Source organism: Lacerta agilis, chromosome 10 (genome assembly GCF_009819535.1).
Source record: "Lacerta agilis isolate rLacAgi1 chromosome 10, rLacAgi1.pri, whole genome shotgun sequence".
Lineage (NCBI taxonomy): Eukaryota > Metazoa > Chordata > Lepidosauria > Squamata > Lacertidae > Lacerta > Lacerta agilis.
The window spans coordinates 34,204,850-34,218,771 of record NC_046321.1 but is presented as its reverse complement, the minus strand read 5'-3'; the positions used below and the strand labels follow the sequence as shown (position 1 = coordinate 34,218,771).

At 40.7% G+C, this 13,922-nt stretch overlaps 1 protein-coding gene across 1 annotated transcript in view; it reads right to left on the bottom strand.

Annotated features, from left to right (window-relative positions):
• Nucleotides 1-13,922, bottom strand: part of FGD6 (FYVE, RhoGEF and PH domain containing 6) — a 54,856-nt gene that overhangs the window by 18,387 nt on the left and 22,547 nt on the right. Inside the window, exons 3-8 of the mRNA XM_033161387.1 lie at nt 11,759-11,915; nt 10,165-10,232; nt 10,036-10,066; nt 6,287-6,438; nt 4,305-4,461; nt 2,430-2,517 (exon numbers count right to left, since the gene is read on the bottom strand). Coding sequence (XP_033017278.1) covers nt 2,430-2,517; nt 4,305-4,461; nt 6,287-6,438; nt 10,036-10,066; nt 10,165-10,232; nt 11,759-11,915 — 653 coding nt within the window. The remainder of the gene's footprint in view (nt 1-2,429; nt 2,518-4,304; nt 4,462-6,286; nt 6,439-10,035; nt 10,067-10,164; nt 10,233-11,758; nt 11,916-13,922) is intronic.

Below are 13,922 nucleotides of genomic sequence, written 5' to 3'. Positions count from 1 at the left end.
CGGTCTTTCTCAAAGCCTAAGAGCAATAATGTCAAACCCAACATTTAGAGCTCCTGACTTGCCAAAGCACTTACACTACACAAGAAAAAGTAAACAGAGTGAGGAAGTCTGAATAATGTGGAATTCACTAGCTCAGCATAAATCATGTTCTCTGCATCTTTAGCAATAAACCTGACATTTCTGCAAAAATCCGGCAGAAATAATAAAGCAATAAATAAAAAGAAGACAGAGATTCAGAGAGCCAAATGTTGCCTATGACCAACAACAGATTGGAGTACTGAATTACTACTAGTAGAGCAGCTCTTTCACTATTCATTATGAATACAATTTCATAGGAGCAGCAAAGCAGGAACTGAAAGAATAAGAGGAGATTGCGGCATAAACTTAGCCTGGTGTACAGAACTCATCCCTCCTCTTCAACAGTTTGCAAAAGAGATCAACAGTTTGCTGTTTCGATGCTGCTTCTTTCATTTTCTCTTACTAGAAGATACATTTCCTGTCTTTTTAAATCAAGGATGGAGAACCTGTGGTCCTTCAGAGGTCTCTGGACTATAATTCCCATTATCCCTGGGCATTAAGCCATGCTGAGTGGGGCTGATGGGAGTTTTAATCCAACAACATCAAGAGCGTCATAGGTTTTTGGACCCCTGATTTAATGATTAGTCTACTACTACTTGCATGACTATTAGTCACTGACAGTACAGGCAACTCCTCAATTACGTGGGGGTTACATTCTGAGGCACCTCGTGTTTTAGTGAAATCGCGTATATTGGGGACACCATTGAAAACGCCTGCAAACACCCTCTAAAACTCTGGAAACCCTTTAAAAAACCAAAAGTCCATGAAACCCCACCACAATCACTGTCTCCAAACTTCCTTGCTCAAACTCTCCACAGGCATCAAAGGTCGGCGCAAAGGCTCCTGGGATTGCTACACTGTTTTTGAACATGTTTGCTGTTTTCACGCTGTTTCAGGGCCATTTTTGACCCTTTTCATGCCACTTCTGGGTTCGTGGCAACGCTCATGTGTACAGTCACGCGTGCTTCAAACACCAGTAAATGAGGAGTTGCGTGTACTATAACCCATGAACTTTTTTATTTTTGGGAACTGCATGACAGTGACTATCAATTCAGGAAGTTTCAAAGCGACCTTTGGGGAGATTCATAGTAAAGAGATTACCGTATATACTCGAGTATAAGTCGACCCAAATATAAGCCGAGGCACCTAATTTCCCTACAAAAATGTGGGAAAGCTTATTGACTCAAGTATAAGCCGGTTCACCTTTGCCACTGTGGTAGAGGAGGAACGAGCAGCCCAAAGCAGCCATTTGGGCTGCTCCTTCCTCTTCCTCCTTTGCTGCTGTGGAGCTCACCCCGTCACAGGGTTTCGAACCGCCATTCTTCTGATCAGCAAGCCCTAGGGCTCTGTGGTTTAACTCACAGCGCAATGTTCCCTTGTGTTATACAGAGAAGGCTGGGATCCTGTCCTGTTTAAGCAGGAGCCAGGGAAAGTGAGCACCTGTGGGGTTTTAATACTTCCTTAACTGATAGGCTTTCTGCCTTCTGGGGTCTAAAGTTTGCATTTATGTGAGCAGTTCAGGAATGGAACAAGCTGCCTGGGGAGAGTAAAGAACCGCCGCTTCTTAAGGAATGGTTGACTTGAGTATAAGCCGAGGGCAGCTTTTAAAGCACAAAAAGTGTGCTGAAAAACTAGGCTTATACTCAAGTATATATGGTATATGTTCAGGGCATTACCAGTGAGACATATTAGAGGTCCATAGACGGCTGAAGTTCTCACACACTGGTAAGGAAACAGCAGAAGGGAGCCAAGGTGGGAAGGTGGGACTATGCAGTATCCTTAGACTACTCTCAACACCAAAGAGCAAGGATTCTGTTACAGTGCCATCATATGCGTGTTTACACAGAAGTCCTACCATGCTCTATAGGGAATATGTCCTAATAAATGTTTTTTTTTATTGCCTTACAGCAATAGAAAAAAAGGATAAGTCAATTTTACAAAGGAGTAGTAGAGTATGGATTGGTTTTTTTTAACTATAGCTAAAATATAACAACATGACCAAAATAAGAGAACATGCATGGATCAACACTTGGTATAATAAAAATATTTATATTATATCAGTTTTCAGAGCTTTCCTTTCCCTTTTGAAATCAATACTGTTCTACCCTAACAGCAGAAACAGAATGAACAGCTGTGGAAACATAGCATAACATCATAGCCCTGATGCTTATCACCATCAACATTTATTCAGCAGAAGACGAAAAAGAATCAGCTGTGTTCTTCCTTTGCATTTTTATCCACTGCAGAAGAATTTCTCTGTGCAATAATTTTTCCACGCATCTGAATTCAGGTAAAAATATTCTAACAAGTTGAGGTTTGCTACCTGTAGAGCATTGACTTTTAGCTCTTACCTGTCAAAAGCAGCCTGTACTGGGGGATCCTCTGAACCGGCTTGAGCAAATAGTGCTTCAGTGCCAAGTTAGCGCAGCGGGAGCTCATCTGAAAAAGAAAACACCCAGGATTTTGAAACTTAACATTCTTTTAAAAACAACTTGCCTGAACCAGACCAAATAGTTTACTCTGCAAGCTGTATTGATTTTTTTTCTCTCTCTTTCTTTTAAATGGGCTGTTATTCAATTGTGGTTTTGCCTTTGCAGAAAGAAGCTCTGATGAAGCCAGTGGCTGATCTAGTCCAGCAACTGGTATTAAGAAGCATACAGTGGAGGTAGAGTAGAGTTATATGGTAGCCACTGATAGCCTTATCCTCCAGGAATTTATCTAATCCTCTTTTAAAGCCATCTAAGTTGGTGGACATCACTGTCTCTTATGGGAGTTAATTCTTTTTTACACACTTCTATCATGTCCCCTTTTATTTGCCTTTTCTCTAAACTAAAAAGCCCCAAATGCTCACCCTACAAGCAACCTATAGAAGACTTTAGGCTGGCTCAGATTTATATAGATGTAGGATTTAGCCAACATGTCATCATGCTATGACACCAACTGCTTCACCATTCTGATCATTTCCTCCACACCCCCATGTGAGCAAAGTATAATTGTGCCTACTTTAGCGCCACATACAAAGCTGACAGGCAGCTAGAAAATAAGGATTTTCTGACTTAACAAATCTGAGGCACCATGTGTCCATCTAAATTGGTCCTCAGATCAACATATGGTATAGACTCAACAAGCAATAATTAAGGAAACATGGCAGCACGATGCCTTGGATTTGCATTTTGGCAGAAGACTGAATCTCAAATGGAAAGAGACTCAGCCAAGAGGCCTGACCGGCTTCTAACATTCCATTCAGTTCAAATGGCCTGAAAAAGTCATTTATTGTGGACAGAAGACTTGTACAGGGCTGACGAGAGACTCACTAATAGAGGAAACATTACTTCCTTTCTTGTTTACATTTATTTTCTTAACCTCAGTTATACATTTCACTGGATGAAAGAATAAACAAAGAATGTGCTGCCAAATTGCATCTGATGCAAACCTCCTTACTAGCTTTAAGTCCATGGTCACCAAACTTCGTAAAATAAAATATATGTTAGTTTCGATTGTTGCTTTCCATATCAGGTTTTGCCAATTTATTAAAAATCAGTTGTTTCAAGCAAATCAAAACACTCCAGCCAATCTTCTAAGGTGCCTATTCTATGTTATATTGGTGAATTAGACTCTTATTTCATCAGTTTTCAGAGGAAGCCTATGAGACAGTTATCAATTTTGTGTACAGGAGTTGCATACACTTTATTGAAGGAAATTTAAAAGGTGATGCCAAAATTAACAAAAGGTTATTTAAAATGAAAATATTAAATGTATAGGTTTTATAAATCTGTCAACAGAACTAGATACATTTTGTAAACTACAATATAGCAGACAAAATCTTTTGATCACAAAGAGATTCCAAGACACTCTTCATGATATTGTACCTTTGAAGAATCCATGCTTTTTTAAAGAATGAATGTTTCAGTTAGAATTCTGACGAGTGTTTTAAATTTCCAGTCGTTTTCTCTGCTGTACTTCCCTTGCAGAACTTCGGTTACACAGTAATTGTAAAGAGCTTGCTTCTTGACCCTTTAAAAAAGATCCAAGCTAATATGGGGGATGTGTAGAATCTCTGCTCACATGCATTTTAAAAAGGGACCAAAAATGAAAAAAAAAATATGCACACTATATCTGACAAGAGGCACATGTGTAAATTTTGTATTCTGGCATTGTGCAAACCAGCCCTTAGAGAAAACTAAAGTCAAAAGATGGAATGTATCATTGATAAAAGGCTCCATTACCTCAAAGTCTCGAACAACAGCAGCAAACCCAGGGTTCTTCTTGCATTGCTCATCTAGGAGAGCTACATTCCTATCAAATTCTTTGATGTACGTTGAATACATCTTTAGGTATGGTCCTTTTTTCACAAATATATCAGCAATTCGCTGGTGGTCAATCCTAGAATTTAACACCATGGACAATTAGAATTTAAACCTGAGGAATGCATGACAGAGGGGGCATATTTCTCCCTCTTTCTGTTCCTTCTACATAAGGACCTCACCATCCATCCTGGGAGAACAGTGCCCAACCCCAGGCCTCCTCTTGAAGCCCCTGCTCAGTCCCTTTCATGTGTTAAGAATGAAAGTGTTTGCAATTTAACAAGTTCCAGAGGACTGCTATTGAAACGAGCATGTACCGTATTTTTTGCTCCATAAGACGCACTTTTTTCCTCCTGAAAAGTAAAGGGAAATACCTGTGCGTCTTATGGAGCGAATGGTGGTCCCTGGAGCTGAATTGCCCAGGGGCCAAAAGCAGATTGTGCTTTTAATTTTACAAAGAGAAAGGGGAGTGTTGAAAGGACCCCGCTCAGCAGCTGATCAGCAAGAGATCGGGAGAGAGATAAGAGTCCCTGCTCCCTTTCAGCCACGCCCTCCTTTGTTGAATGTGCTGCAGAGGGAGGTTGTTTGTTTCCCCAGGACATGTGACTGGCTGATTAGATTATCTGTCTGCAAACAGTAGAAATGGCTCCCTTTCCTTAAGATTTTTTCAGAAATGTGAGTTAAACCCCATAAAAATGGGGCTTTTCCTCTTTGCTTTTCCCCCTTTGCAAAAGGAGCTTTGCTTTTCCCCCTTTGCAAAAAAGCTGCAAAACTTTTAGCTGATCCTAAAAAAAAAAAACCAGGGCTTTTCCCTTTGCAAAAAAGCTGCAAAACCTTTAGCTGATCCTTAAAAAACAAAAAACAAAAAAACCCCAGGGCTTTTGCCTTTGCAAAAACAGCTGCAAAACTTTTAGCTGATCCTTAAAAAAAAAAAAAAAAACACCCAGGGCTTTTAGAGGAGGAAAACCAGAAAAATATTTTTTCCCTTGTTTCCTCCTCTAAAAATGAGGTGCGCCCTATGGTCCGGTGCGTCCAATGGCGTGAAAAATACGGTAAATCAGAAGGGGGCAGCTAGTAGCCTTTGAGCTAAACCTGGCCATTGGACAAGCCTCACTTCTTCATATATACCCTTCAAAGTAAAATTAGAGGCCCTTGTAAGCCTAGTCAATATTTTTCTGACTTGGCTTCATAAGGACAAAAGATATGACAAAAAAATCAGATTTTCTTCCATCTCCTTTTCCATCCTTGCTACACTGCCTAGCAGAACTCGAGGCCTAGCAAGACATGATGCTATTAATGTTGCTTGGCCTTGAGAGAAAAAGAGTTTTTACATATAGACATTTGGGATAGGTGGAGCTTTAACCCTTTCTGCCACAGCCCTGATCCAGATGTGGATGCCTGCTGTTAAAAGTGGTATCCTGCTATCCTCCACTGCAATTAGCAGCCAAATGGCAGCAGGAGGCTTGATTAGGAGTATGGTGGAACAAATAGTTAAAGCCTTCCTCCTCCCATGTCATAGTCCTGAACTGGCTCAGCCCCAATCACCCAAATAGCCTGTGGTAAAAATAGCAAACACAGCCAAGCAGGGTCAAATGACATTTAAATAAGGCTAATTTAGTCAGGAGTGATTTGGTCATAAAAAGTAAAGATGAAGAGGGGAAGGAACTTGTACCTTTGACCCCAATAGCCAATCTAGCTGCAAACTACTGTACTAATATATGTGAGTACATAAACACACACACACATCCAGGGAAAATCTGGGTTCAAAAACAGCTGCATTGCAACATCATATATTCGTAATTCAACTTTGTGGTCTAGAAACAGCACACAGTACTAGAAGCCTGAATGTCCCAATATTCTAAACAATATGTAAGCAGGAATCTATGCTCTGAATATGTAGTTACCAGTGGGACAGCCGCTCTTCAAGTTCTCTCAAGAGGTCCCGATTAAGCTCATACAGTTGAGGTAGGTAGTACAGGATCTGATTCAGGATCCTGTCTTCAATGACTGGCTTTCCAAGTTGCCTGGAAGCATGTGCTACTGAATCCCGGAAATCCTGTTAAGAGTACAAACACAGGCACATAAATTGCCTCTGAAAAACTGGCCTCCAAGCAACTAATATAGGTCACACTATTTCCCTTGTGTACATGCAGAAGGCCCATTCGGCCACATTCCCCAGGGCCAGATATGCAGTCCAAGGTCAGACACTCTCACTTCTGTGCTTTGAAGGGAAGTTCAGGCACAGCTGATCCTACGCTTATGCTTACTGGAGAAAATAGGTACAATTTCTGGGGGAAATTTGCCTGGAAAATACCATACCTAGCCACAATCCATTTCTCTTTCTGATCTAATAGAATGGAAAGCTGTTTGACTGTATTTTGTCAAAGGTGCTGAAAGTTCTTAAGGAGACCCTTATTCTCCTCAAATAGCTACAATTCCGAGAGTTCCCCAGGAAGTGGAATTGATTGTTAAGTCACTGGCAATTGTGTCTGTCTTGAGGGGAATGGGTGTCTCCTAACAACTCTGAACTCCTTAAATTATAGCTCCCAGGACACTTTATGGGAAGCGGAATACATTACAGTTCGAAGTGACTGCATATGGAGCCAAATACTAAAAAACGTGCTCTTTTCTGAATTTCTCTCTCTTTTATTTTGTGGGGTAAGGGGAAGATCAAACACCCCATCTCCTTACATACTTAACCCACCCACTGAGTGGGTTCAGTTCATGTTTGCAGCCAAGCAATACTTTATGTAAACAGTGTAATAAGGAGAAATGTACAAATCTAAACAAGGCAAAGCAATTATGTAAATGCACGCACAGCTGTTTTGCAACGTGTATGGGGGTGGGTGAACACTGGTCAGCACTTTCCTTTCTTTACAACCTCTTTTAATGTTAGAGGACTTGAAGCAGAAAGGAACAGAGGTACGGTTTGGTATTGGAGACTCAACTGCAAAAGATTTCAGTGGAAACAGATGGCCTCATTCATATGGAAATGCTGTGTTTTTGTATGTTGTAAGCCAACTGGCGACACAAAACTTAACTAGCCTTTTTACATCCCAGGGGTGACCTTCAAACACTGCCTTCACACAGAGAAATAAGTTGAGGAATTACTATAGCTAATCGAACCCAGATGGAACACAGGAGCTCCAGAGAACTTTAAGCAAAGCGTAAGATGCATAACATTTAACAGGGAGCACTTTTAAAAACATAAGAGGAAAAATATGCTGGGAATGTGTGTACTCTTAACTTGCACAAGCCAGACCTGTGTTGCGACCCAATCTTGAATGCATTTATTCATGAATCTAGGACAGTCAAAGGCTAATAATTGTGAGGTCTAGCTCTTTTTGGCTTAAGACTTGCAACTAATTATTCCTTCTCCTCCCTATTGATCTGATACATTCCGCCCACAAAAGTAAACAAGAACAGATGTATGCTTCATGCTATGTAGAAAAGCAAAACGTTCTGCCTGAGCAACTGCAGGTCCAGTGATCCAAAACTCTTCAACCTAGCGTGGCACATAATGCGATCTTTCTCCCACAAAAGGATGGAGTAAAACTATCTTGTAATAGGAGTAGGCAAGGCAGAAAATTCAATTGTTTGTGCTGTACCAGAGACAAGAAAATTATTCACCACATTTCTGAAGCACATACTGCAGCTTACTGCCTTTCTTTTTTAACAGAGAGGTCTGGTGCCTTTTAGAGCTGCAAGACAGGCAGCAAATCAACAGATACAGATTACCCCACCATTGCATTGCCTTGCTGAGGAAAGCCACACACTGAATTTTTCTCAGCTTTTACAAGCAGCTGCTTACAAAGTAACCAAGCGAAATTCATTACAGGCTTCCAGCAGTGCAACACTTTGCACTGAAGATGTTTCCCTCTTCATTCTTTAATATAAAAAGTACACCTGTCCTTCTTCGGAAGCCACTGCCTAGTCACTTCAGGTTCTAACAAGCATATGCAGATTCTAACATGCCTATGTGGCTCCTAGGCGAGTCCCAGGACTCAATTACTCTAATAAATTTTAATGGGTTACAGGTGCTGCAGTCTTGAATTACAGACTAGTAAGGTACAGTTTCATATACTGCCAATTTAAAGCAACCCCCCCCCCAAACAACAACTTCTGCATCACCTTGCAAGAAATGTTGGAGCAGTTGTGTAATCAAATACTGCCTTTGTCTTTTGTTTTAATTAAAAAAACTTACTACTATATAAAAATTGTATTTCATTATGCCTGGTGTCATGTAATCACATATATACACATCCTATCACCTTAAAGTCCTTTTGTCACACTTCCCAGCTACTGGCCAACTAGAAGAGCTAGCAGAAAGTGATTTGCAAAGGAATCTTTTGCTAACTGGGACAGTGAGGTTATACCGTAAGCCCAGTACATTTACCAAAGAGAAATCCTGGTGAAATCAATGTCTCAATTGACATGAAAGATCCATACACACCTATGCTCCTTCCTCCCATTTTGCGCACTGCTTTAATCAGTTGCTTTCATTTACATCTGAATCATCAAACTATACTTTGCTCCTACTGACAATTAAAAAAGCTGCACCAGACTCCACAATCCCCAATTACACCTAAAATTAATAAGAAAAAACAGACTGTGGGGATCTCAGCTTTCCACCTGGAGAGATTCAAACAGCTCTTTTTTACTTAATGGAAGACTCCATGCGAAATTTAAAAAGCCCTGACCTGGCAAGCAGTCCTCAGCCTCTGAACTTTGATTGCCCAAGAATCAGCAAAACCTGAACAGTCAGGTTCAAACCTGGCTGCCTAGTAAGTCAGGCTCACATATTTCTTGTAATACTTGAAAACAATCTGTAGAAAAACACTATTCCTTTAATGCCTAGCTAAGCCTGAACACACTCTACAAGTATCACTTTTCAGCATTTCCTCCAGTTTGGATGTTCTTCAATGTATACACGAACAAGCCTACACATTCTAAGAGAAGGTGATGCAGGTAAAATGACAGCAAGATAGGGCTGTGACAACCTGTTTCACTGGTGTATGGCAACAGGAAGCAATAAATCTGAACTCGGCATTAGAAGGGTGAGTCTGCCCTTGTCCCCCTCAGTTACATGAATTGTGTCATGAAGCCTCATGGCAGGGTTCACAGAGCAGGCAAGAGTATGCTATTTTCTTTCCCAGCACGAAATACTACTTGGCAACTCAAAAACTAACATAAACAAATTAAACCTGTGTTAATATATTCTTTAGTGTGCAAAAGTTCACCTGTGTGCACACAAACAAGAGCTTTCAGAAGTCAGAAGCAAAAACAAATCACCCTCCTGCTGTTCTACTGCATTTCTAACCAAACTGGGAATGCACCAGGATTTCTGACAGCTAGACCTTCCACCTTTCCATCTGCAGGCCTAGAAATATTCTAGTACACGTTCTAAGCATGTTTGTAACATTCAAACTTTCTGCAGCAGTTCAACAGAAAAATTAATGCACCTCAAACATTCTATTCCTTCTGTTAGGAAGTATTCCTGGAGTTTGGGGCTGATATTTAATTGCTGTTTCATTAGGCTATTTTTTTAAAGAATGAACATTTAAGAAACTCAGTTGAATACATTTTCTGAAAAGAACTTCATAAATAATTAACTTTGAACCAAACATGCTTATGAAGTGAAATAAATACTTACAATGTGCAAAAGCTTCAGAACATCTACAAACCTAATACAAAAACAAGAACAGTAAATATTATCTCAACCGCAAAGGAAAAACATACATACTTCCATGCATAACTTATAAAATTTTACACCAATACTTACACTTTCTCTGAGCTCATTATTTCTTTAGCAATATGATAAACTTTTGTTTTCTTCCCAGCTGCTTTAATCTGCAAATAAAATCAAACTTTGTAGAATGCATACATGCTATTTTTAAAAAATGCAACAGCCCTAAATCTTAGTTTCTTTCTGCTACAACTTTATTGGCCTATTGCTCTGTACTCTGTATTCAAGTTTAAAAAAGGTAAAGGACCCCTGGACAGTTAAGTCCAGTCAAATTTGACTATGGGGTGTGGCACATCTCCGCTTTCAAGTATTCAGGATACAAGTGAATTCATGTTTAGGTGCCATAAAAAATATTAATGTTCAGTTCATTGCTAGTTGCCTCCACTACTACCTACTTAGGAGTCTGTCTTAAAAATGGCACCTCTTATCTGTTGAAAGAAATTGGAGTCAAGATGAGGTTACTGAGTCATAACTGGAAAGTGAACACACAGCCGTTGGTTTTTTAAAAAGTTGATTGTCTTCACTTTCAAACAGTTATTTTTTAATCAGAGCTTCGCAAGGCCAAGAGATATATATTTGTTTGGCTAACAATTTATACATGCTTTAAATTTTCTCTGCATCTGCAGAACGTTTTGCAACGGTCAAGGAAGGAAGGAAGGAAGGAAATTTGATCCTCAACTGCAAGATTCAATGTTTGGTAGGCAAGCTTGAGAAAGAAGATGGTATATGTGAATTAAGTCTTAAGTTCCATGTATACTAATACATGTCCTGTGAAACACAAGATGCTTTCCAATGAAGATGGAATTGTCCAGTATAACTTTCCAGGGATGTTCCATGCACATCATTAGATTTTTAACTATATCTGTGCCTCACAAAGTTCTGGCAACAGGCACTGCTAACAGCAACAGCCAAGTGCAGTAATTTGGATAAACGTTGGAGGTTCAGGACCAGAAGACCTGGCAGGACTGGGCCCAGGGTTGATGGAGACCAAAAAAAAAAAAAAAAGCACTAATGGAAAAGTGTTATTTTACCCAGTCAATACTGTAATGATTTTACTCCTACCAATTCCATTCAATGTTTTAACTTTAATTATTATGTTATTATTGTTTGCTTTCTACCGTACTTTTCTTATTGTTCTGAGGATACAGGGGAACCACCACTAATGCGAGAGTTCTGTTCCTGACCGCTGCTCACATCCCCAGAATGTGTGCAAGTGGGGATTCCCCATTGAGCGTCACCCTCTTTTTGTTCTGAAAATGGTGCATTTTCTGTGCTGTCACACGAGTGACAAATTCCCTGTATTTATACTAAGAAGTGGTACAGAAATGGAGGAAGTACCGGTAAATTAACATTAGAATGCCAGAAGAACACATTTGCTTTGATCCTAATTAATGTGCCACTGAAAAAAGTTCTAACAGGCCACTCCCACCTGATGGCAGTGTTTTTCCCTTGATGGCCATGCCTCAAAAATCTACTCTGGAGGGTTGGAGCACTGGTTGAGAGGCAGTGACTGAGAAAGGGGAGAATGGTGAAAAATGTTGCTCTGCTCCTATACTCCAGTAGTAATTCAGAGAGGATCCAAATTCTCTCCATTTAGAAAGTTAGCTAAGCTCCAAGTCACAATATCTACCTGCTTATTTTCCTGTGTATCAGGCTCTCCTCTGCTAGAGTCTGAATTTGTGTCATCATCGTCATCAGAGCTATCAACATCTCTTTGTATCATCTCATCATCTGAATGTTCATCTTCCAACGCCAAATCAGAGCCATCAAGTACTTCTACTGAGGACCTATAAAACAATTGTTTCACAATATAGAACATTGTATTATAATGCTTTAGCTGAGGCATAGTTAAATAAAGCTACTTCATTGCTAATACAATCCTAAATTCTTTAACATAACCCAAAGAAACGAGACAGCAATCCACTTAAGGTCTGCTACTAAGACATTTACTATAATGGCCTTCCAAGTGCCTTACAAACTAAACATCCTAGTGGATGCATTTAAAATTTCCCAGACAGATGCCAAAATCTATCTTTGTCAACTTTTGGGACCAAGCTCTGGATCTCTCTATATGCATGGTTTTGTTTATTTTCTGTGACACAACCATAAAAGTTGTCCTCCTTAAACAAAATAAAAATTAAAAAATTCCTTCCAGTTCCACCTTAGAGACCAACTAAGTTTGTTCTTGGTATGAGCTTTCCACACCTATCAGCCAATCACCCATTCCCACCACCCTTCTGAGTCATACCCCTCCCCACCCTCTCACTATATATAAGGGTCTGATAACTTCTGTTTCAGTGTATCTGAAGAAGTGTGCATGCACACACGAGCTCATACCAAGAACAAACTTAGTTGGTCTCTAAGCTCTTCTGGAAGGAATTTTTTTTATTTTTTATTTTGTTTTGACTATGGCAGACCAACACGGCTACCTACCTGTAACTCCTTTACTTAGTTTCTTATGGATTCAAGAACATATTTTTACAAAACAATGCACCCTGGTGCTAGAAGACTGTGGCCAAATTCACACTACATATATGATACCACTTTATACAGTCATGCCTTCCTCCAAGGAATTATGGGAGCCATAGTTTAAGAGTGTTGAGAGTTATTAGGACACCCCTATTCCCCACAACCAAGCTACCAATCAATCCCTCTTCCTAGGGCACTCTGAGCAGGCATGTACAGGATTGCACTGATAATGTATATTATATATTTATACACACACTATTATAGAAGTCAGCTCAAGTCTGCAAACAAAAAATGCTTCGTAATATTCTTCTGACAGCTGTCACAATTTTTTAAGTGAGATGTGGGGACTCCATACTGCTAGGACCCAATATGCTGTCACTTTTCATTAGATGCACCCATCTTCTTATAGCAACTCAGAGAGGCAGGCCACCCTGACATAATGAAGGTGCGTGTTCCTCTAATGCTAGCATATAATCAAATGATTTTTTTAAAAAAAGTATGTTCTTTAGTAAGGAATTTTATCGAATATTTTGGAGGAAGGGAGCACAGTTCTTTCAAACTACTTTGGCCTTCAAAATGAATTAGCTAGAAATAATTGGCAAATAATGAAGTGGTATAAAGTAGCTCAATCATGCCAATAGTTTCAGTTTGCTGTTTTGTTAAGTCTTATGCGTTGTACAGCAAGCCCGCTGACCCTTTTGCATGTGGCAGCATTGTGGAACAGAGGAGGCTTCACTGGGGCCCCAATGGGGGAATTCAACCTGGCTGCACCCTTCCTGATGGGCGGAGGGGGCTATCAGGAATCGGATCCTATGCCTGCACCCTGCTTTGGCAAATGGGGATACAGGCTGGGACTTGGGCTGTGCAGGGAATGGAGCCAATGGAGCTGCCAGTGGGCTTCCCTTGGATCCGCCCCTCACTCATTTAAGCAGCCAGCACCCTGGGCTCGGCCGGTTTCTTCCTGCACCGGGTTTTCCCCAGCCACCCACCCTTGGTTTAAGCTGATAGTCAATGACTTTGCCGTGGCTTCAGTGGTTGCCGTCCTTTGAAGGGGCTGGGTAGGAATTTGCCCACCGGGCTAATTGGCACTGACCCAGTGGTTTTGCCTACCTCATAGCAATCGTCACAACTGGTTGAGCATTGGGGCAATCCTTTGTTTTGTATGGAGGGGAGGTTGTAGTCTCCGCCTGCCCCTCCAAACTCTGGGTATCCCATTAAAGGGATCTGGGGGGGGGGGAGTGGCCATGTCCACATGCCCAGGTGGGGCCAGGGCCGAAGGCACTCCCCCCAGACTGCGGTCCCTGCAGGGGTCACCCTATTGGATG